We start from the raw sequence: 24,602 nt of genomic DNA on the forward strand, positions 1-24,602 counted from the left end.
TACATTATTAATCATTTGTATTGTGGTAGCACCTAGAAGCCCAAGCCCCGCTGTGCCAGGCAGCGTACAAACCTACAGTAAAATACATCCCCTCCCTTGAAGAGCTTACAATCTCAGGAGAAGACAAGAGACAGACCAACGGACAGCACAAGGTAACAGCGAGACCAGTGTGATAAGCATAGCAGCTGCTTCTCCAGTGTTGAGTATTCTGAAGGCATCAGAGCAGACATCAGTTTTAAGGAGGGACGTGATAGAGGACAAAGTTAAGCACATCCTTAAGTGCTTTGCTGAATTTTTTTATTCCTCCCTGTTGACTAGTTGGTCATTTCATGTGAGAAAAAGGGTTCCCCACCCCCACAGTGCGGTACTGCATAAAAACGTGCACTTACCTACGGGGACAAATAAAGGCCTGTCTGTGCATCCATCCATGTAAAGAGATTTTTTTTTTTTTACAATGCACAGCACTATAGCCAGGCAGATTCCAGAATGTAGTAACGTTAGCTGCCAAGCTGATGTTAACCATTGTGATTAGTACCAGCTTAAGGAATGTTAATGTATCCATGTTTAGGAAAGAAATTAGCTAGCACCTAATGTACAAATGTATTTTTAGAACACCAAAATATCAGCACCAGAAATCTAGATTAAGTCTGCAGTTGTTATTGGTTTTTTTCTCTTTTCTTCTCTCTCTTTTTTTTTTTTTTTGCTGAGCACATCGCATCTATTTGTGGATTAAAAAAGCAAATTGAAATGTTAATGATTTCTAATGAACACACATTTCCCCTTGGAACAGCTCATTAACCCATATGCTCCCTTTGAAAGCCGGAGTGAGGAGGATCAGCTACAAGTGCAAGAGTATTTAAAAGAAAATGTTAAAATAGACGGTAAATGAGTCAGTGAAATTCTTTGCGATTATCTCCTGAGACTGCTTTCCAATGTTTTTCCTGTTTCAAGAAATCCCTCCCTAGCACAAAAGGGGATCTGATCAGCCTCTTTTTCTCCTCCCTGTAAAAGCAGTCATTCAAACAAAGAAATTACCTTTCTGGATTCTCCAGGAAAAGTCAGATGTTTGCATCTATAGTTATTTCCTTTCTATACAATCCACAGGGCAGGGACATGGCTGGCGGGAGCTGTACATAGATTTTCCTCGCACAGCGGAAATGCGGCGGTATTGACTGAAGTCCCATACAGACTCCTGCACTGCCAAGTGCTTGCCGAAGGATTTATTGAAACAAGTAACCGTGCCAGAAATGTCCTTTCAAGTAAAAGTCATTTCAACAGGTTGCCTCAGGTGTGTTTTGCTCAAAATATTACCAAAAACAATGAAATAAAAGCACCAGCACAATAAAGCACTATATCACCATCGCAAATGAACCCACATCAAAAGGTGCATGACTTCATTTCCCCCCCCCCTCTCCTGTTGACGGCTGGCAGGGAAGTTTGCCCTTACCTATGTGTTGTGCGCAGGTGTCGCAGTACTCCGCGTACAAAGATTCAAAGCAGTTGCAGCAGTACGGCCTGCCTTCCTTCATGATGTACCTCTGCCCCCCCAGCACTGTTTCGCATTCAAAACAGCAAAAGTGCTTCATGTGCCAGTGTCTCCCTTCGGCCTCGGTGCATTCGTCTGCAAAAATGATCTGGGAAAAGCCAGAGAAGGAAATGAGCCAACCAGGATCGCAGACAGACAGAGAGAGGGCTCAGAACATGGAGATTTGTTACACTGGTCATGCCGCTCACCACCACCCGCTTTGTCAGTTTCAGCCTCCTGTTGTGTACTGCCCAACATGTGGACTGGGAGCTCTCTGGGGGCAGGGAGTGTCATCTTTGTTATTTGTCTGTACTGCACCTAGCACAATGAAGCCCTGTTCCCCGATCAGGATTTCTCAGCACCACCATAATATAAATCATGGGGGCTGGACATGGGATATGGGGAGGAAATCGAAGTAAAAGAGATGCCTTGGTTTTATTTATAGCCAGGGGGATTGATTTTAATTATGATTTAAATCAGCAAGCAGGAAACCTTGATTTAAAATATCAATTTTAATCGTGTTTTGCATTTCTACGTCTTAGTTATTTTCTTAAAGAAATGTTGATTCGCATTGATTGGTAACCCCTAAAATACGCTGAATTGCACCTAAATCTTGGCACTAAATTTGGTGCTTCTGTTTGCTACGCACGAGGAGACGTTCTAGCTATACACCTTTATTTAAACAATTGTTTGGCTTAACTCAGAGGTCCCCAATCTTTTTACTAAGATGACCCACCAACGGCCATTTGTCTTTCTTGGGAGTAAAGTAAAGAATATCTGTAGTTAGTGAGCTGAACTGATTGTTTCTGGTCACCAGGCCCTTCAAAGTTTTAGAACCTGTAGATCTCTTCCTCTCACACCACGGCTGGATCCAGAGATTGGAAGAGGAAAACAGGCTTTCCCGCTCTTTCAGCTCCCAATTGGTTACTTGAAAGAACTAGTCATTGAACTGAATTAGTGGAATAAACTGAACTGAAGAAAATATTCTCTTTGCACCTGCCGAAAGCGGCGACTGCTGTCAAAAGCTGACTTAGTGTTTTGACAAATTCTGGTTCCAGGTTTTTAGCCAGTGACTTCCACCAGTTCCGTGGTTTGACGCTCTTTAACACTTGGAAGCAAACATGGGGGGGAGGGATAGCTCAGTGGTTTGAGCATTGGCCTGCTAAACCCAGGGTTTTGAGTTCAATCCTTGAGGGGGCCACTTGGGGATCTGGGGCAAAATCAGTACTTGGTCCTGCTAATGAAGGCAGGGGGCTGGACTCAATGACCTTTCAAGGTCCCTTCCAGTTCTAGGAGATGGGATATCTCCATAAATTATTATATGTATTGCTGAATATTTATTTTTGCATTCAATTTAAATGATTTTAATACATTATAAAATATTTAGGTTTTAACACAAGTTGTCAATTTCAGAATTTAATTTTAAATAGGTTTATTTTTAAAAAATAAATCTGGATTTAATTTAAATAAAAAAATCCAATTTGAATAAAAAACTTTTTTTTTTTTAAACTTTAAAAAATCATCACATTTTATCCACCCTGTTGATAGCACAATATTGCAGGCAGGAACAGCACTTCACAGGAAAACAAAAAGATTAGATCCTTTAACCGGGATCTTACTGTAGTAATTAGGATCACTGCACGAATTACAATGCAAATAAAGTCATGTTTTATATTAAGGTTCCATTTGTACCTGGTGTATGAAGGGTTAATGAATGATTCATAGATATGGTAAACATGTTACAGACACGAGTAGTATGAGTTGTAGATGCTTCTGAGCACATCAGTGGATGATATGAAGTCAAAGTAATAAGCAACTTATTGACCTGTGGGACTCTGTATTAATAACTGATTAACCATTTTTTAAAACATCTATTAATCATGTATTCACCATTTATAAAGGGAAACAAAAAGGATGTGAGAAGTGAGACAGCAGCAGTAACAACAGCAATGTGTAGCACCCCGACAATGCTTTTCATCCACAGACGGCCAATTATTTTACAAAAACGAGGAAGAATCAACATCCCCATTTTATTGATGAGGAAACTGAGGCACAGAGAAATTTGCTGAGTTATTTGAGGTTACACAGTGAGTGAACAGCTGAGTTTGAAATAGGGTCTAGGCCTCTTGACTTCTAACAACATTCCTATTCAGTTAGCTACTCTGCTCTGCGACAGAGGGCTAGGAGCAGTACAGTATATTCCACGGAGCAGGTTAATCGGAAGCTTTGTTTTGCGGTTATTTCATATTATTTGTGATTATTGTTGGACGTAGAAGAAGTGTTTTAAAGAGGGAATTGAACAGGTATTTGTACTAGAATTTGTAACAGGACTTTGCAAGGATAAAAATACATGAAAAAAAAATTACTCCGCTTAAAAGAACCAGAAACAGGGCCATTTCAATGGTTAAGAGTTTGCTTTGTATTGGTAAAATTACAAATCTAATTGGATACATAAGGCAATGCTCTTTATACTTGATGTGGATATACAATGGGATTTTTATTGTATACTTGCACAGATGGGATTTAGGATTTTTATAATACTTATGGTTTTCCACACTTCAGTTTTCATAACTCTCAAAGCCAGAACAATTTCCTTTGCCAGCCTTTAAACTGAGATTGACACTTGAGGAATATCCAGAATCAGCCTTGAAGGTTTTTTTGTATATTTGTTCAGCTTCTCATATCCCTTTAATCTCCTCTATTAAGGTCTATTTCCAATACAATGTAGGGTCAAACTCTACATATCATAAGATATAGAACGCTCTCTCCTCCAGTGCAAACGTGAGGTTTCTTCTGGTAGATCTGTGTACAGTGGAGACCACCACCACCCATGACTGGGCTGAAATTGCACCGCGTGGTATGTCATTACAGGAAAGTTACTGAAAAGTTCTCCAATGCCCCTGACCCTGTGAGTAAACCTAGACCTAGGCTAGCGTGACCCTGGGCTGATTTGAACCTCCCATTGCGAATCAAGTGCAAACTTGAAACCAAAGGGAAAAATGTTCATGAACCCTAACAAACTGAAACCACCAAATTTGATATGGCTTTGTGTGTTTTCTCTGGTTTCAGAGTAGCAGCCGTGTTAGTCTGTATCCGCAAAAAGAACAGGAGTACTTGTGGCACCTTAGAGACTAACAAATTTATTAGAGCATAAGCTTTCGTGGACTACAGCCCACTTCTTCGGATGCAGGAAAGCTTATGCTCTAATAAATTTGTTAGTCTCTAAGGTGCCACAAGTACTCCTGTTCTTTTTGTGTTTTCTCTGCCACTTAGTGCAGAAGTTGAGCTATATCAGGTCTACACACACACACACACACACACACGCCACACACACACACACACACACACAGGCTGTTAGAGGTACACTGTTTACATTGAAATGGGACTCTGTAGTTACACACAACGGAAGGGAAACCTCACGCCTTCATGAGGAAAATTCGTTGTTTTGCCTGCATATGGTGCTGCACCTCAGTCCACGAAACTCAGAGCACTGCAGTGTGAGTTTATTTTAATGTTAGTTGCCGTGTGCAGAGAGTATCCCACCACCAGCAATCCCATAATACGGTGATTATTTTTCTAAAGGAAGAACCTATCTAGAGGCGAGATTTGACTTCCGCCAGACCCTCGTAGCTCAGCAAGCCTGACATCGTTTTTTTGTTTAGCATTTTGGGTCTGAGCATAAAAATCTTTGCCTTTTATCAGTAACCAATCACAGTCCATCTTAGAGCTGAGTAAATAATTCATAACAAGTCATTTACTTTATGAATCAGCCCTTTTTTTCCGGTCTGCGAACACATTGCAAGTCTCTCAGATTTATTCATGATTTAACATGCGTCACATTTTTTCACAAAGTTAGTTTTGAGCTCGGAAATCGGAGCAGCATTGCCTAGTTGTGCTTGTCATAGACGCTGGACAATATTGGTTCTGCTCCACGACTGGATGAGCTTCAACGCTTACAATCAGGCTTCTGGTGCAAATTATTGTGGAAAGAGAACTTCAGCTCCACGGGGAGGATTCGAATAGTTCCACAATCCTTGGTGCTACTAAAACACAGTCCCACGAACGTTCATGGGAAGTGAATGTCCTTTAAAAATTGCACCGGGAATGTTCGGCAGTATTTGCTAAGCTCATGACATTATAGAAGAGGGGAAATGATTGGCAGTCAATGCAAATTTGCAGCTCTCAGCTACCTTGAACACAAAGGTACTATGAGGCTCTCTCCATCCAAAAGTCTCCATAGCCATACTGTTCATGCGAGGCCAACCAGGAGGCAGAAGTGGACTGTTCAGTGGACAGCCTGGTCAGAGGACAGGTGAGCTCCTGAGAATCCCCCACAGTTCAGAGTTGCTGAACTGGTAAATAAGCTTCCCTCACCTACACACCACAGCCCCTCATCATGGGCCTGGACTCTGTTTCTCCCCATGGAGTACACAGTGGTTTCTACAGCCCTCCTGCTGTGAGAATCCCCTTGCAAATCTCCCTAAAGAGAAGCTGAGACATGGGACTGGTTTGGCCTAGGGACCGTTCAAGACTACCTGCCTGAGCGGCGGGCCTATTCTCCCACCTCCCTGTCCTAGGAGAGAAGTGGTGCTGGCTGGAGTGAGAGTTGGGACCTACTGACATTGCTAAGGAATTGGGGTCTGAAGGGACCTGAAGAATTCAGTCTGATAAGCCCCTCTATAGCCCTCCCTGACCGAGTTCTGATTTAGGGCTCAGCCATCTCCAGGCTGCGTTGCCACTTTAAAATGTCTCCCATGGCTGACTGTCACTCCGAGTAACAAGCCCATTATTCATGTCTCCCTGGTGCCCCTCATTTCATGGGGACATCACGCATTGAAGTCCCCAAATCAACTGAGTTCCATGCAAATGTGGTGTCTTCCCCTTCCCTTTTACCGGTGAAAATTACTGACGGCAGCAAGAAGGCAATGTGGGTCAGAGATGACCAAGAGGGACGTGTGCTGCAGGAATGGAACCCGCAGCACTTCTTCTTTCCTGCAGGAATAATTTGCTGGTCCCCCTCATTTTGACCCACACGGCTCCCTGCCATTGGACTCTGGCTGGAGCTGGAGAGGCAGGACCCTCTCGGTTAGGATGGCAAGTCTCCCAGTCTCATGGCCAACGGGCTGAGCACCGGCCGTAATTAGTAGAGGTGCAGACTTGAATGGCCACAGGATACCCCAAATCAGTATCCCACAGCAAAACAGACAGTGGTGCTAGAAGCTAGGTGACTTCCCCCGTCCAGTAGTTTCACAGATCACATGGGCCAGTAGCCACGGAGGCAAATTTGGGATGGATGAGCTGAGCTTTTAAAGAGTTGGCTCAGTGCTCTCAGAACTGCTCATGTATTAACGCAAAGTAGCACAATCCTTGAGGGGGCCACTTAGGGATCTGGGGCAAAAATCAGTACTTGGTCCTGCTAGTGAAGGCAGGGGGCTGGACTCGATGACCTTTCAGGGTCCCTTCCAGTTCTGTGAGATAGGTATAGGTATAACACAAGCACCGGACATGAAGTTGAGCTTGTTCTTACCTCGTCACACGCTGCGCATCGAGGTTTCAGGCATTCAGCGTGGTGTCTGCCACAATAAATCTTCCCCTCTTGATAAAAGTAGATCAGATCGACCAGCAGCTCATTACAGACCGTGCATATGAAGCAGGGCGGGTGCCAGCAAACGCCGTGGCCTGCTCTGGAGGCAAATACAGCGATGTCGCCTCCACTGATCTGGCCCCCACACTAGTAGAAGAAGAACAAACAGGAAGAGGGTTTGTTTGACACTAGTCCGAAGGGGCGCGCCATGTTTCAGAAGGTGATTTACACAACGTGATAAAGCAGGAGCTTCCCCCCCACCCCCCCCGGCTGACAGCTCATATGTTTGCATCCATCAAATGAAACCTGATTTTGCTGTCACCATCTCTTTGATCTTAGGCTGTGGTTTAGGGCAGCCCGGAAGGTCCCTAGGCGTTACAGCTGTCGCTCTCTGGACGTTCAAGGCAGCAAGTCTGCACAGTTTCTCCGGAGGACAAACAGAGAATTCTTGGGACACTAGTCAGCTACGATTACTACAGTGTCCCAAAGCTGGCTTGACTCCGGCTACCTTCTGCCACCCCCGGCTCTGTGGCACTGTCTTTGCGGGCTGGCCAGTCAGATCCCACGGGCAAGCGTGGTGCCCTCAGGGCACGTTTCCTCCCTAGGCCTGTAAGGGGAGATATGGCCTTCCTGGCACAGCTGAGTTTCCGCTGCTCGGGGAACTCTATGGAAGAGCCAAATGGAGTAACCGCCTTGGTCACCTGGTCACATATCACTGCGCTGCAAAACCAACTGCTTCTGACGACTTCAGATGTAACAATACTGCCCTTTCACTTGCAGCTTCCGGCACTGGGGCCCCATTCGTCCTCCCTCCATCTCCTGGCTTCTCCCTCTTCCATCAGTCGCCCTTCCCACAACCCACTCTCTAAATGCCCCAAAACCAACCTCCTCTACCGATCCAGGCTTATTCCTCAACTCTCCCCTCTGGCCCGCGCTGGGCTGCTTCCCTGTGGTTTTCCCACTCTGGCTTCCAGCCGGTTCCCTCATTGACATGCTGGGCGTGAGCTCAGCCTAACTGCCTCAACTCTGGTTTGGGGTCAAGAACCGGTGTTGCAGGAGTGGTTCCTCTGGGGAGCACAGGCTGGAGATTAATCGGGAGTATTTCCAGCGGTGAGGGAGGCAGGATGGGTTGGGACGCCTGCATGAAATTGACACCACTGCCTGCTACCTGACCTGGGAAACCCCGAAAACACCCAGCCCGTTCCCACTCGGGAGTTAGCCAGTTACCTAAGGGTTAAATTCAGCCTTCTGGCAGGAGAACCTGGATGCAGAGGTAGAGAGACTGCAGTGCGTGCCTGTGAATACCAGGTGCATGCATTCCTTCTCCATAGGCACAGGGGGATCAGACTTCCCAGGGCCTGACACAGGGACAAGTATGGCTTACTCTCATTTACAACAACCCAAGCTAATGTATATCCGTGCTTTCCACGAGGTAGTGAACCCCATGTGACTCAAAGGATGCCACTGGGCAGAACAACGACATGTCCCGTAACTGGCACTTACCTGTTCGCAAATAGCTCCGGTCATGGTGACGGGGAACGGTCGAACATTGCCTCTCCCTAGATTCTCCCTTTTCCTTTGATTGCTGAAGAGTTTGAGCTCCCTTTTCTCTTCCTCATCCAATGAATTACAATAGCGGACCTAAGAGGCAAGCAGGGATATTTTGCTTTACCATGAACAGAACCACAAACGGACCTGTTGTTACTGTGCCTGCTATTTATAAAGCTCGGCTGATTTACCGCCAAGAGAGAACGACTCCCCTGAGGGTAGGTCTACACTTACCACCGAGTCCGGCGGTAAGCAATCGATCTTCTGGGATCGATTTATCGCGTCTTGTCTAGACACGATAAATCGATCCCGGAAGTGCTCGCCGTCGACGCCGGTACTCCAGCTCGGCGAGAGGAGTACGCGGCATCGACGGGGGAGCCTGCCTGCCGCGTCTGGACCGCGGTAAGTTCGAACTAAGGTACTTCGAATTCAGCTACGTTATTAACGTAGCTGAATTTGAGTACCTTAGTTCAAAGTGGGGGGTTAGTGTGGACCAGGCCTCAGACTCGGCAGGGATGATCTGGAGTAAAACACAGTTATGCTGATTCAGGCTGGTTCAGGAACTGGCCCAAGTTTGGAAAGGCTGAGACCAGGAGCGCTCTTTATAATCCAGTGGCAGGATAGTCATTTACTTCATGCCGGAGGTATTAGAGCAGCCCGGTAACGGTTCAGCCATGGCTCTCCTGTGACACCCACTCTTCGTAAGTTTATGATGCGGTACTAATTATTTGCTATAGGATGAAGACGCTATGTCCACCTTCAGCGAAGGATGTATTAGAGATTCCAATTGTTTGGGGGGAGGGTGGGCAGGAAACGGGCGGATGTAAACAATCAAATTTATAATCTCACCAAAAGTTCGGCGCACGAGAGGTTTCCACAGCTCAGATATTATTTTCGTGCTTACAGATTTGATCGGAAGCTAATTTGATCCCAATGGAATCGGGTTATGGCATTTGGGGAGAAATGTTTCCGCCATGAGCAGTAACAGGCCCAATCCCACATTCCTTACTCACGGGAGTAGAGTCATCGAATTAACTGAGTTTCAATGGGAAATGGACGCCTAACTCCCTCCCTGGTTGCAGAAAAATTCCAGGATCAGGCCCCTAACTTGTAACAGCAAATGACGTATTTAGTTCTTGCCAGGCACTGCAGATTGTCAGCGAGCTGCTCAAGCTTAAGGCCTAGAGGATTGGGCCCTGAAGGATTTGACTCTGTCCTCACCGGTGTTCGGAATTCTCCTGGATTCTGATAATACTGCATTGTATTTATATGGCATCTTGCCAGGCACAGACAAGCACATTAAAATATGGCCTCGATAAAACAAGTTACGGACATGTCTTTCGCAGAGGAGCAATGTGAGGATCATTGTTTACGCAATGGAACTTCATGAGATATTCAAGTTCAACATCCGCACTCATAAGAAAAGAATTTAAAAGATGAGGCCCTTTTTTGCTGTCTCATAAATAACACAGGATTTAGTAATTGTCTGAATACACGTTAAACTGCTGTAAATGGTTTTGACTGGAAACTCAGAGTTGAGGTTCGGCGTCTATAAAATCACAAATCTTAACTCATCCTCTAGCAGTTCAGCGCAAATACAAAATCACTCCCTGTTTAGAGACATTTGCAAGCCCTAGGTGAAACAAAACAGGACTTTAGACTTTTGGAGTTAATTTAAAATCTAGCTCTAGTTGATTTAACCGGAACCTTAATACAATTGTAACAAAGTTTTTGCCTTTGAGTGTAGAAAGGTTTCTTCGTTTTGCACCCACCCGATTTTAGGAAGATGAATTTTAAAAATTAAAATTAAAGTTAAAACTTGACCTTTAAAAAACAAAACAAGAGCTTCTAAATATATAATGTACCTATCACCTTAATAGGGACTTAATGAGTAAGGATCTCAAGAAATTAATGTTCTATAGAATTTTATTTATGAATATGCAGAGAAAGCGCTCCCCTGTCCACAGGTTTTTTTAAACCATTCTAGAAAACGTAATCAAGAATTGGATACTTGTTATCGAATGCTGTAGGTTGGTTTAAAAGTTAGGCTATTAAATTCTAGAGGAGTTTTGCATAAGGGAGCTTACAGCAATATGTGACAGTGAAAGGCACCTGGCCATACCATTTTCATAGCACAATATTCCAGATAGAGGATAGAAAATGTAAAGGTTTATTGGTTCTTTTTAAAATGAAATCAAGAAAACTACAACTGAAAGCTGCAGTAACGTACACAAGATTCTTTCAGTAGATCGGCTAATCATGACACCAACGCTAAATCAAAAAGGTGCATTCCCCTCACCGCCAAATATGATATATTGCAATGTTTAAATTATTTTTAAACCACTCACCTCATTGTCATGCGGCGGCAGTTGGTGCAAAAGCTGCTTAATGCGCAATTTCTCTCCAGGACTGTTCACGTAGGGCACTTTGTCTTCCGGGAGGCAGCTGTAGTACTGGTGAACCTAAACATTAAAAAAGGGCACTGCAGTACAATTCCTTGATTGACTTTGACACATTCTCCTCAACTGACAGAACAAAACACGTGGAGAGCAAGTGGTCACTAAAAATGAAAGGTGCAAATGGAAAAAAAAGCCTTTAAAGTTAAAACATCCGGTTATTTTATATATATATATATATAGAAACAAGCAACTCAGTTTGTTTTTAAAAAGAGAGATAGAGAAGATAGCAGGAGTTTCACGTCTAACCTAACTCTCAGGGGTTGTTCTTTACCGTTTTCTCTGTTAACGTCCATACTGTTAGCATGTTTCCCTTGGCCGGGAGAATGTGTTCGCACCTGCCTTTGCTACAGAGGTTAACAATGCTACTTCCTGGCACCCAATGTATTACTGGGTACTTCAGCCTCCACCTACTCTGAAACCCTCAAGGTCTTTTCTGTAACAATTTGTGAAAATAATCAGCAGATAGAACCTGTTGGAAGGCTTGTTTTTCTCTTCAGTCTCCGAGTATATAATTAAAACAATTATTTAAAAGTACAGCACGGTGGAGCGCAACGTGCCCGCCTCCTAGGAGATTGTGCCCGCCTCCTAGGAGATCCCGTGCGTGTGTGTGTGTGTGTGTGTGTTTGAAGTACATGCACAACTCCAGCTCATCAGTCGTCTGGCTGATATTGGGACTTGGGTGAGGGCTTGCTGGCTGAGGCTCAACTCAACGGAGGCTGGGGCGATGTTTGAAGGCTTGGGAAGAGCACCCAGAAGGTTTGACAGAAATTAAATTGTTCTCCTTTGGCCGAGGGAACACGCTCACTGGTCAGCTCTGAAAATTGCAAAGAATCAGCGGCGGGTAGATGCTCAGCTGGCAGCAGCAGGCCGGATGGGTCTCTTTAATCTGTGTTTGGTTAGAAGGGTGCAGATCTCAGCACGGCTCCTCGTGCCTTCGCCACCTTAAGGTTAATCTCCAGCTGTGCCTCTCTACTTTACGATACCGTAGAAACTGAATCTAGAGCAAGATGCGGCCGCTTGCTAATTTAGCAGTGCTTCGCTCAGACAGCATAGCTTCCCACCAGTTCCTCTGTGGAATTTAAGTTGGGTTTGGCCTATGAAGTATCAAGGGATCTGACCTTCCTGAGAGACCACCTCTCCCCCGGTGCCACCCTCCTGCAACAGCAACTAGGGCAGCGGTGCCCCAGCTAACAAGATCTTTCAAAGGACAGAAACTAGGGAGAGGGTCCTTTACCCTGGAACTCTCCATCCCACTGGTGCTTTCAGGTGGCTGCTGCCCGACTTACCTCTTCTCTTGGGGGCCTTTTCCCAAAGGGCGAGTGAGGAATGAGGAATGCACGACCAGCGGAGGCCAATTTATATTTTGAGAGTAAGGAGAGGTTTGAGGAAGATTTTACACCCTTTAGGTGGCCTGCCTTCCTCTAGCCCTAACGCGCTTATGGACACCCCGCATCCCAATCACCAAACGGAGGCAGCAGGGCACAAAAGGACAGATGCGGGGAGCCATAGCATGTTAAGGGGGAAAGCTGCCAGCACACCTAAGGGACTGATCTCCAATGAGGCTTGTGCTTCTGAGGGCTCGTTCACACATGGTGTTATTCTGGAATAGCTATTGTACTTTAAGGCTAGGTCTACACTACCCGCCTGAATCGGCGGGTAGAAATCGATCTCTCGGGGATCAAATTATCGCGTCTCGTCGGGACGCAACAATCGATCCCTGAATCGATGCTCTTACTCCACCAGCGGAGGTGGGAGTAAGTGCCATCGACGGGGAGCCGCGGAGGTCAATTTTGCTGCCGTCCTCACAGCAGGGTAAGTCGGCTCCGATAGGTCGAATTCAGCTACGCTATTCGTTTAGCTGAATTTGCGTATCTTAAATCAACCCCCCCCATAGTGAAGACCTGCCCTTAGGACACACCCTATCTTAATCTGAAACAACTTTCAAGTCACTTAGGTGCTTCTGAAAATCTCCCTCAGCCTCTTTATTTTGGAGTCCTTATCTGAAGCAATCCTAATCTCCAACCCTCCCATCATTGCTTTCATACTGATGATGAGTTTTTTACATGCCTCCATATGTATTTTTGCTCTGCTGATGGCGAGGGTCTTACATGCAGTATGGACTGCTGGATCCCGAGAACCCGTTGGGCAATACGCAATGATCCAAACAGATGGCACAGAATTAGTTTCGCTAATGCAACAGCCAGACAACCAACCGTCTAGTGTGGAAACCAGAAAAGAAATGGAAAGTTCCAAATAACTCTTATTTCAAAATAATAAATCAAATACTAAATACAGTAATACTTACTTTGCATTTATAGAGCATCCTTCATCCCAAGGATATCCAAGTACTTTACAAACAATTAAGCCTTACAACACTGTGCCAGGTAGGAAATACGGGCCCTTTAGGAAGGGCTAACTGACGCGTACAGATGTTAACTGATTTATCCAGGGTCACGTAGCTAGTCGGTAGCAGAGTTACTTATACATTCCAGCAGCAGCTCTGACTGTCATATCTTTCATCTACGTGCTGGGCTATACCACCCTCCATATTACTGAGGTCTGCTGAATTCTCTTTGCAAGATTTCCACTCAAGTGTCTGTACCGATAGCTTAGCCTCTTTGCTCTGTATCACCTGGGCTCAGATTGTTGTAAATGAAGATCTTATGCACAATGTGTCCTTGAAGTTGAAGGAGTCCAGAAATAATTTCTTCTTGACTAGCTGCCAAATTAAATTATGTTGTTCAGGTCCCTCAAGTAATGAGCTGTAAGACACACACGGTATGCTAAAGGGGCTACGGATCTAATGCAGGTCTGCAATCCGGTGTCTGGTAACTAGGTGTTTGTTTCTTGGCCATCAGACAGAAAGATCTGCGCGTATGGCCATTAGTGCTTCCTCTGGGGATTTTTCTATTTAATCTCAGGAGGCTCGCTGGAGCCAGCTCCCATAAATTTAGCAAAATATTTCTGTAGGGATGGGCAAATTAATTTGGAAAACAAAACAAAATAAAACAAAAATAGCAGGCCCAGACCTGCGCGGCGTTGCCTAAAATGAACCTGAAACATTTTGTCATATTCAGATCAGCTTAGGCAGGCCTTCCACGCGGTATCTGTCGATCTGCAGAGTCAGCGGAGGGACTGTCCTCACGAAGGCAACTGTCTGTTCCCTATGGTAATGACCCTCCTCCCTGGGGAGGTAATGCCTTGGGACCGCCACATGATTCAGCATGTGGGATTCTGCACAGTCATATTTCCCCTGGCTGGTATTTCTGCTTGTATTTACCCAAAGGGCCAAATCCTTGCCCCAAATAGGTGCACTCTAACAATGGAAAAACAGAGCGGTTGTTATAGTTTGCTGTTGTTCGTGCCCACAATGCACTAGGTGCTTTCTAGACATTCAAGAAGGGACGGTCCCTTTCCCAAGGAGCTCATGGGTTAGGGACATGGAGACAACTTGGGGGAAAGGGAACAATTAGGGTTATTTAAAAAAAAGTTTGCTGGATTCTCAGGAGGCAGCACTGCAGGAGTGAGTTTTTAAACATGGTTAACCCCATGCATTCTGTCCTCCCCGCACCTCTCCCATGCTAATGACTAGCACCTGGAAGAGAAATGGATGAAGTGGGGAAAGAGTGCATAGAGGCCATGGGAAGGGTTCCACACCCAGACACATGGCTATCGTCCTGCCCTGGAACACCAGGAGGTCTCTGGAATGTCAGCTTCCTGGGTTTGGGAAAAATCAGGTTACTCACAACCTGTCTTATAATAGCTGATTTTGTGAGTGTGTGTGTAAGAACAAAGCCAGAATCCAGCCCTTGGACGCCTTTTGTCTACTGTTTTTTTTTTAAGAAAAAATATAATTTGTTTATGGCTTCTGGAGCAAGGAAATGGAGATGCAGCTTCCGAACTCTTGATGTGCTAGGAGCTGCTTTTTACCTCGTGCATTTATACAAGGGCTGGTCTACACTACCGCAGTAAATGGATTTAACTTAAGCAGCTTCAGTGACGTGAATAACGTCACTGAAGTCGAAGTAGTTAGATCCACTTACCACAGCGGTACACTGCGCTGTGTCGACGGGTGAGCATCTCCCGTCAACTTCTCTTCTCGAAGAGGTGGAGTACACAAATCGATGGGAGAGTGTTCTCCCATCGATTTAGCGTGTCTTCACCAGACCCACTAAATCAGCACGCGCTGCATCGATTGCAGCAGTGCCGATCTCCCGGTAAGTGTAGACAAGCCCTAAGTGTCTGACACCTTAAGTGAAGGGTCTCAGCTAGGTATTGAGGGGGAAATCCTTCCAAGGGTAGGGAGGGCACCGTGACAGTAGACCTGGTGTGAGAGGTTCCATTGGGAGTTTTGGAGAAGGTCATGCAGGTGATGGACTCTGGCACTCTGCCCACATGAAGTACAGCTCTATGCCCCAATGCAAAGGAGAAGTTGCATCGGAGCTGGGAATCTTTCCTATGCAAATCCCACCCACCCCCATCTTCCTTGCAGTGGTGGGGACTTATTACACATGCAGAAATTGTAGGCTGAAGCAGCAACTGTGGAACAGCTCTGTGGCCTGGGGGAAGAAAGATTCCTTCCCCTAATGCATCCCTCAGCGATATGATGTGGGCACAGGACTGAATTCTTTTCCCTAGGACTGGGCCAATCACTGAGCCATTGAGCGTTCATGGCTGTGTAGAACAGATGCTGTCTGTATCCATCCTACACAGCTTTTTTGCAGATCATGTAGTGTTTAACACACACAGAGGTTGAAGTCCCGTTATCTGAGGCATTATTGAGTACAGTTGGGCAATTTTTAGTGTGTGCACCACGTAACTTGCTGAAAAATGCAGCTGAGGGACGACTGAAAGTGCTCATGAATTCGGATTGAATTTGGTGAATAGTTTTGGCTGCAAAAAATGGGGGAGGAAAAATCAAAACAGTCAAAACATTTTGACTTTTCATTCCAAAATGAGATTTTGTTTAGAAATGGACCTAGATTTAACTTAAAAACAAACAATCAAACAAACAAAAAAACACTCCTGAAAATGTTTCATTTTGGGTTGGACAAAATTGTTGTTTTTGTTTCAGTGAGAAACATTTTTAAATGGTCATTTTGGATTGACCTGAAGCAATTTTTCTCCGGATTTTGTTGGTGTGCCACTGAACCAACATATCCGTTATTTGCCCAGTTCCATTACTGATTCGTCGGCCTTGCTGGGTCCTGACAGACTGCACCAAGATTCAGCCAGGTTGCAGCAGGAGAGCATAAAGCATTTGTCTCACCCAGTCTGAGACAAATTCACGTGTGTGAAAGAGAATCTCACATTTGATGGCAATTCTCTCTCCATACGGAAGGTTCACACGGTGGTAGGGAAAAAATAGTTTGGAAATAAATGGGTTTTCAACTTAGAGCAAATGTGCCAGGAAATGAAAGTTTATACCAAGGAATATGACAAATCCTTGGTGTTAACCTACTTTAGAAGCTATCACAGTTCTCTATGTTTAGTCTATTGTTTAGCTGTTTACTGTATCCTTAATGGCTTCTATATATCAGTTCACGGCTGGATAGGGTTTATGGTTTAATGGTTAGAGGAACTGTGAGGCAGGAATCACACGTTCTATTCTTTTGGAAAGGTCACGAAAGTGAAGAGTTTCAACAACATCCGTTAATTTGTGGGGGCCAAATTGAGATACCCAGGGCCTGATTTCAGAAGCGCACTAGCCTCATTGAAAACTTCGTTTTTCTGAAAGAAAATGGTATTTTTGATTAAACAAAAAACTTTCAGGGAAAGCTTCTGCTTTCTGTGGAAAACTTCAACTTTTCATTGAAAAACCTAAAACGTGTCAGTTTTCCTTTTCTTTCTGACAAAAAGTCAGAATTATCCCCAGACTCTCCCCCGGCCCATTTCCAAACAGCTCTAGTGCTAAGCACTTCCAAGTCTGTGAGGTCAGTGAGAACAGTGAGTATTCAGCACTTCTGAAAAGCAGGCCCTAAGTGACTGTCTATTTGTTCTTGTTTGTACAGAGCTAGCTCAGTGGGGTTCTGGTCCATGACTAGGGCTTGTTGGCATTAGGTAATGCTAATAAATAAATAAATAATAATGAAGGAGAATTCAAGATGGGCACCCCAAATAAGTAGAGACATCTGAAAATTTTGTTCTTTCCAAGTCTCAGTCGGCTTAACTGTGAAATGGGTATAATGTCATTTGTCTGCACACAGTGAATCATTGTACTTTTAATTCATCACCTGTAAAATACAGATGGAAGATGCTATGTAAGGACCTAATTCAAAGCCCACAGACATGAATGGGAGTCTTTCCACTGATTTCTGCAGGCTCTGGGGGAGGCCGGAAATGTATATAAGATTTGATTACACCACAGAATCGTGTTGTAGCGTAACCCAAATAATGTTTGGTTTTTTTAATGTTAATTATTTTTAATTACTACATTATTCAGTACTTTTGCCACATACATCATAAAAGTTCAGTTTTGTGTTATTTCTCTTTGTAACAACCTCCTTTGTCTGTAGCTATTTTAGCAAGCACTGTTATAATTCATAGGCTCTTGAGGAGGTTAGGTTAGATTTCACTCTGAATTAATATGTGTTCCTCTCTCCTCTGTGACTGGTGTCCGATTTGAATTAGATCGACCGTGAAGGAATTTAAAAGATCTCAGGCCAAATCCTAATAAAAGTTAACCCACGTCACAGACCCCAAGATACAACCTGGACCAGTAACCTGACAGTAATGGAATAGAAAGGTATTGTAGGGTGGGACTCAGAAATACTGGCAAGACAAGGGGAGTAGCTTCAACAGGCCTAGTCTTGCTTTTAAGGAGGTCTCTCTCTCTCTCTCTCTCTCTCACACACACACACTGAAATTCACAAAACAAGCAGAGGAAAACAAGACAAAATGAAAGATTGATCTTTATACTGATCCTTCTTTTCCCAAAGTATGTGGTCTCATCTTCCCCCATCCACCTCAAAAAGTAGATCAAACAATATACATTTTAAAGAAGACATTACCAGCAAAAAAGCTAATAAGTATTTTGGAAATTAATAGCTCCTTCAAGAGAAAAAAAAATCCTTGTAAAATGAAACTAGGAAAAAAAAATTCTTTTAAGTTGAGCCAACTCTGTTCAATTAATTGAGGGAAATAATTACATTAGTACACAAATGCTTGTATGTTTTCCAGTCTTAGTTCTGGGGCTGTTTTTCAGTTTAATTCCTCAGTTTAGAAGTTTAACCTTCAAAGTATGAATAAATGATAACTTCAGATTCCTTTGGTGAATCTGTTTTCTTCTAGTGACTAAGTATGCAGAACCTCTTTCAGAAAGAAAAGGTTGCACACACACTGCAGGGATTCAAGCTATGGTTTGACAAAGACATTCCATGTGCAAGACATTGGGAGTAGCATCAGCTCTCTCTTTTGCCTTGAGCTGCAGTAGCAAAGGGGGGCTCAACCATTATATTTTCCTCCCATGACAAGCGCTGGATGGTATCTGAACATTTGCGATTGAGTGTTTAGAAATATAAACTGCATCGGCTGGTCTAAAAAATAATCGCTCTCCTGTTTCTACAGCCACATGCCAATGAGACCCTCTTATTTACTTATTTCTCATTAAAATGTCAGTCTGGGATCTGGTTACTCACATTGCCAAAATAAAGCCCTTTTTACAGTTCAGACTAGTCCTCTGCTTCGGTTTCATTGGGATCATTGTAGCAACAACCATCCGAAATACAATTCCACAACATAAATAACTTTTTAATATTTAAAAGCTTTATTGCTCTTAAAACATAACACAGGGATACTGATCTCCCTCTGTTTTCTATCCAGATAGCTGCATGGTCTTCATTACTGTAATATCAGAGCCTTCAATATCAAAACCACAACTCTCCAACTCTGGGGCTACAGGAGAACTTGTTTAGCTGTGAGAAAGTAACAATATTCTAGTGGCTGGCCAACACAACTAAATGAGACGTGATCACATGGGCAGTGTGTTACATAGTTGGTATTTTCAACATCTCAGCTTCAACCCAGCCTGTCCCTAATGCCTTTCTTAGCATGTGATGTATGTTGCCAAAGTTCCAAGATCATTAATGCAGGAAGCTTAAGTACCTGGGTTTGGTTGATCTAGACACTGAACATGGGTTTTAAACAGCTCCCAGGCTTGTCTTTTGAAGGTGTTGTGCAGGTTTCCTTTGAGGACAAGGACTGAGAGATCAGATATGGGGCGATCGCTTTGTGAAAAGATCACATACGGATGATTGGGTGTTTTTGTCGGTTATCATTTTTCTGGGCAAGTCCATTCAAGAGCGTAGTGATTTTCTGGTTTCACCTGCATAGTTGTCGTTGGGGCATTTAGTGCACTGGATGAGACACACCACAGGTTGTGATTGGCATGTATAGAAACTGTGGCTCTTGAAGGATCTGTTGTGGGGGGTCCTGATCATCGTACCAGTGGAGATATTATGTCTGCAGGTTTTGCATCTGTTGTTTGGGCAGGGTCTGGTACCGCTTTGAGTTGGTGGGTCCCGATCTGTGGGGAGCTTGCTTCTGATGATGAGCTTCACTCGTGTGCTTAAAGTCAAGCACATGCACAAGTGCTTCCTTGGATCATGGCCAGCACACTCAGAACTTTGCAGGATCTAGCCCTATGCAAACTAAAAGCATTAGGTATAGAACTGGGTGCGGATCTGCAGCCTATTGTTCAATCAGGAGTTACTGAGAGGCACACATTTATATCCTGCCCATGGCTCTGTGCAAAATCCATGAATGTCAGCAGTCAGGCAGGCAGCGGGATGCATTGAAGTCCACCCGTGACAGTGGGATGATGAGTCACATCTTACCTGTGACTAATCAGGGACCAGGAGGGGACTCATGAGAGAGCGCTAGCATTGCTGCAGGATTTGCTTATGCAGCAGAGAGCTCCTGATTCTACAGTCCTATCTGGGAACATATAGAGCTCTTATCCCTCCTCACTGACCCCTCACCGAAAGTGAATTTATCATGTCGGCATGCAGAGCTGTTTACATAATGAGGTGTGGGGCCGTTTCTGCTGGTACATGTGTGTGTGTGTGAAATCCACTTGTGGCCTCATCTCATGACCCTCTGTGTGAGAGCTTGAAAATGAACGTTGGCTTAAGTGGGAAGAATGCAGCAAACAGTTTAAACAAGTCTGCACTGGCTTGAACTAGCAAAGCTGCTTCTGGAACTCATCTGGTGGAGCATTTAAAACTCAGGGATCCAGGTTCTAGTCCCACTCTGACTTCTCCCTGAAGACTCACTTATTAAATGGCATTTTTACAAGATGGTTCATGGACTTTAATAGTGTGTGTTTAAAACTGACATACCTCTAAAGAAATGAACACTGTTCTCTTGCTGTAGTTGGAGTTTATATTTATATGGTTCAGACTGGGCTAAATTAAAAAAATATAGCTCCAGAATTTTGCATGTGCCCTTATTTACATGTCCATGGAACACAATTCTACAACTTCTATGCATGAAAATTACAGCATCTGCAAAATTAGAGGAAGGGTTAAAATCCCTCTGAAAATTTGGCCCATCATGTTTCCCCATGAATAGTATATGATACAATATATTTTGACAAATAGCCTTTGTATTAAGTCAACACATAAACAGCTAGTCAGATACCACAGACAGATGACTAGTACTTACTATTCGTAGCAGTCGTACCCCAGTAATGTCTAGGTTCCCCTCACTGAGATCTAGGCCCATGTGCTAGGCACTGTATGTACACATAGTAAGAGAGAGACCCTGCCCCGAAGGGCTAACAAACTCAACAGACAAGACAGAAAGGAGGTATTTATATCCTCCATCTTACAGATGGAGATCTAAGGAGCAGTGAGATTAAATAGCCGGCTTACGGGCACACAGGGAGTCTGTGGAAAAGTCAGGAGTTGAACCTAGATCTCGACTCCCAGATCCAATGGCTTAATCAGAAGACCATTCCTTCCCTCACCCGCTTTCTGTCCAGGGCAGGGGCTGGACACTATAATTAAATCCAAACTAGGAAGGCAAAACGTTTTGTGAGGCCAATTATTTTTTCTATTTTAATACACAAAGACTGGATTTTGGCGTGAGCCTCTGGAATCTCTCCACTTAATTTCCTCCCTAAACATTCCATACTGGGCTGAACCATTGTTCTGGCTCAGAGAGACAGAGTGTGTGTGTTGGGGGGTAAGAGGACGTGCACAGGGGGGTGAACTAGATTCGGATAACAAGTGTGGGAATGGACCTAGCGATAAACACCTACAGAGAACAAATAAAAACTCATCTAAGATCGGGGTGCGACCACAAACAATTTGACTAGCTAATGGAGCCCAGCGGCGATCACGCAGGAAGAATAAATAAATCTCTCTGGCAGGAAAGAAATCATATTAAAAGAATCCTTGTATGTTTGTTAGTATTTAAAACCACATTAATCCATATTATAATTGAGGAACACCAAGGTGTGCATATAATCCCATGCCTCCGGCGCTGGAAATCATTCTGTCTTTGATTTTAAGCCTCACGGTACAAGACAGGTGTACTCGGGTAAGGTGTATCGTAGATGAAAATCCTAGGTGGGATGAGAACTTCATCACCCTATAAGTCTACATGCACCCTCCAGGGCCCTTAGAAACTGGGGCTTTAAAATTCTGGAGGTCTAGTGGCAAAGCACGGGTAGATCTGAATTATCTGGTGTACATCATGGGTCAGATTCTCAGCTACTTTAAAATCAGAGGCCATTCCTCCCCCGTCAAGACACCCAGGGCTGCAGAGAGGGTGGCATAGGTCCAAATGGAGACCCCTCAATACGCCAATTTACGCTAGCAGAGGATCTGGCTCTTTTTATGGGGATTGCTCAGAACTCTTATTGGCAAATCAGAATTCTGCCACGTTTCTTATTCAATCATTATCCGGCACTGTTGTTCCTGTTGTCTTTCTAGTCATATTTAAAGGGACAGAGACAGTTCAAAAAAATATTAAGAGTTAAAAAAATCCCTTTGTTACCAATGACCCCATAAACTTTTCGCTGGTTTTACTTTTTCCATTTCTCTTGGCATGGATGGCAGAGGTAGATGAGTCCGTTTCAGTGGTGTTTTACTCCATCACACTCCGTTTCTCATGCTCTAGCCGAACTCTGCAAGGCTTGGTTTGCAAACGTTCTTTAAGCAAGCTGACTTCACTGGCATTACAGAAAAAGAATGAAATCGTGGAAAAATATCGACTAGTGTTAGATTTTGTAAAAGCCTGGGAGGGAGACAAGGAGGGGACAAAACCTAACGGTAGCCTTACAATGACCCTTTAAGATCACTTGTAAAAATGATTAGCAGTTATTTTATGCTGGGATCTACCAACTCACTGCATCAAAACCCCTCTCAACAGCACTAATCCCAGGAGCCTGCAAGAACTGGGACAATCATTTACTGCAGGTACCGTAATGGGCATGTTTAGAGAGTCACCAGAGTGCAGCAACTGAGAATTCTTCCGTATTTACAGTAGAATATAACACTTGGAGCCACACCGTAACATGCAAAGGTAGCGGATGTTGCATGCTGAAATAAAGCTCCTGTAGAATGTTAGACCTAACACGGTGGGATGTGTCAATTTTAATTTCCCTGTCCTTGATATTTCCCCTGCTTCTGACCTCTGCTGCCCAGGACACATACTCTTCCAGTTTCAAAACACGTAAACTACTTTAGATTCAGTTTAAAGAAAAGAAAAATAAATGGAGAACCATCAGCATCTGGTTTCTGATGTTAACGGTTTACACAAACACGCTAATTAACTCCCTGATAGTACAAGTCAGGGAAGGGAAATTCCACAAGAATCAAACTGCTCCAGCCATTTCCATCAGCTAAAGAGGACCAAATTGATCCCACTGAACAACGGGTTGGATTCTCCGCTTTATCGTGATTACATTCAGTGAAGCAGAGAGAGAGGCAGGCACCATGAACAGGGTTACTGTTCCCGGATTCCCAGCATAGCCCCACAGCACGTTAGAGGATGAATCTATAGAGACAATAAAACATATTCCAAGTAAAACAAATCTATGACTCTAGAGCAGCGTGAGGCAACTGTAACCTGTGCCAGCACGCAAAGGGCCCCAAGGGAACATCTGTCAGAACACGGCATGCCCTGGCCACTTCTATTGTCTGCCACCAGCACATCCGCTGCATCGGGGCTGTAGCGAGGGATACCTGGCTATACTGGCCTTTTCTCTGTTGGGAACCCCCCGACCCTGTGCAATCTTCAGCTGGGAGATGGGGTCTGTTCCTTTTACACAACCTGAGCAATGCACCGGTAGCAAAGCAAGGCAGAGCATCTAAAAATACATTTTCCTTCTCCCGTATGCAAAGCTGCAAGAGTTGACAACTTTAATTTAGTGGTTAAGTCTGCAAATTTGAGTAAAGCTATAGGAGACCCTTGCCTGTTCTTTGCCCTACAGTTTAACGGCTAGAATAGCTACTGTTGTAGCTTGAGGGTATTATAAACTAGGCCTCCTTCGTATGTGTCTAGCCAAAGATACAAAACAGAAGCCACTGAATGTATTAACTATTGAATAGATTCTCTGTGACAGCTGCTCATTTCACACCATGTTGCAAAGCTCTCAAGGCCACGATTGCAGTGTTCGTTGTGGAAGAAATCGGTCTCATGACCCTTAGCACTATTAATATTACCTTAGATCATATTTTTATAACTTTTAAGGGATTTGTCCTGAGCAACTGTGCTATCAACAAAAGGGGATTAATTTTTTTTGCTACATAAAGGGGTTTCAGTCTGGGAATGACAGAAAACCCAGTTGGAGGTTATGGGGCAGTTGAAAGAGAGGACCACTAACTACTATCTTTTGTTCAGCTTACAGAACATGCCCATCACATCCCCTTATCTCATATTATTGAGGCACAGTACAGATGCCAACATTAAGGCTGCGTCAAGCTTTTGGCTTTGACGGGGCTTTTAAATATGTCCGTAGCTCAGTCTATACGACACTTCTGAAAAATTGGAACCAGCACTGACGCCGCTTTGAATTTCGAAAGCCACTGGAAGAGCAAACGAGTGCTCCTGTAACAAGCTATAACCCCCCCCAAAATGCCTCCTAGTCAGAAATGAAGTAGGGATGTTAAACCTTGGTCTAAATTTCTCTAGCTAACAAACCACAGCCCCTGGGAACTCCAACCCCCCCCCCCCCCCCCCCCCGCAGTGTCCAACAATATAGAAACTACAAACTTACAATTTTAAATGTATGCCCTTAATGGAACATACCTGCAGGGAGCCATGTGAAGATTTAGCTAGCAGAGCACCAGCTCCAGCCAAGACGTTGGCCCCTGACACTGTCTCCCAGGTTTCCTGAGTCAGCAGAGAGTGCTTGTTTGTGATTCCAATTTACTTGTCTCTATTGGTTTTTTAATACTGAGATGCAAAACACATATAAGAGTAATGAACTATGGAGGAACAACAAATACTGCACAAAACCGGTCTTGGACTGGTAGGC

General features: G+C 44.1%; 1 protein-coding gene across 4 annotated transcripts in view; it reads right to left on the reverse strand.

Moving 5' to 3' along the window:
- The window catches only part of PRICKLE2 (prickle planar cell polarity protein 2), a 189,519-nt gene that overhangs the window by 28,250 nt on the left and 136,667 nt on the right, over nucleotides 1–24,602 (reverse strand). For all 4 annotated transcript variants that reach the window (XM_005297853.5, XM_042849991.2, XM_005297856.5 and 1 more), the window contains 4 exons: nucleotides 11,006–11,119; nucleotides 8,613–8,750; nucleotides 7,053–7,256; nucleotides 1,448–1,634 (listed from right to left, as the gene is read on the reverse strand). In XM_005297853.5, the coding sequence (XP_005297910.2) occupies nucleotides 1,448–1,634; nucleotides 7,053–7,256; nucleotides 8,613–8,750; nucleotides 11,006–11,119 (643 nt within the window). The remainder of the gene's footprint in view (nucleotides 1–1,447; nucleotides 1,635–7,052; nucleotides 7,257–8,612; nucleotides 8,751–11,005; nucleotides 11,120–24,602) is intronic.

Source organism: Chrysemys picta, chromosome 7 (genome assembly GCF_011386835.1).
Source record: "Chrysemys picta bellii isolate R12L10 chromosome 7, ASM1138683v2, whole genome shotgun sequence".
NCBI lineage: Eukaryota > Metazoa > Chordata > Testudines > Emydidae > Chrysemys > Chrysemys picta.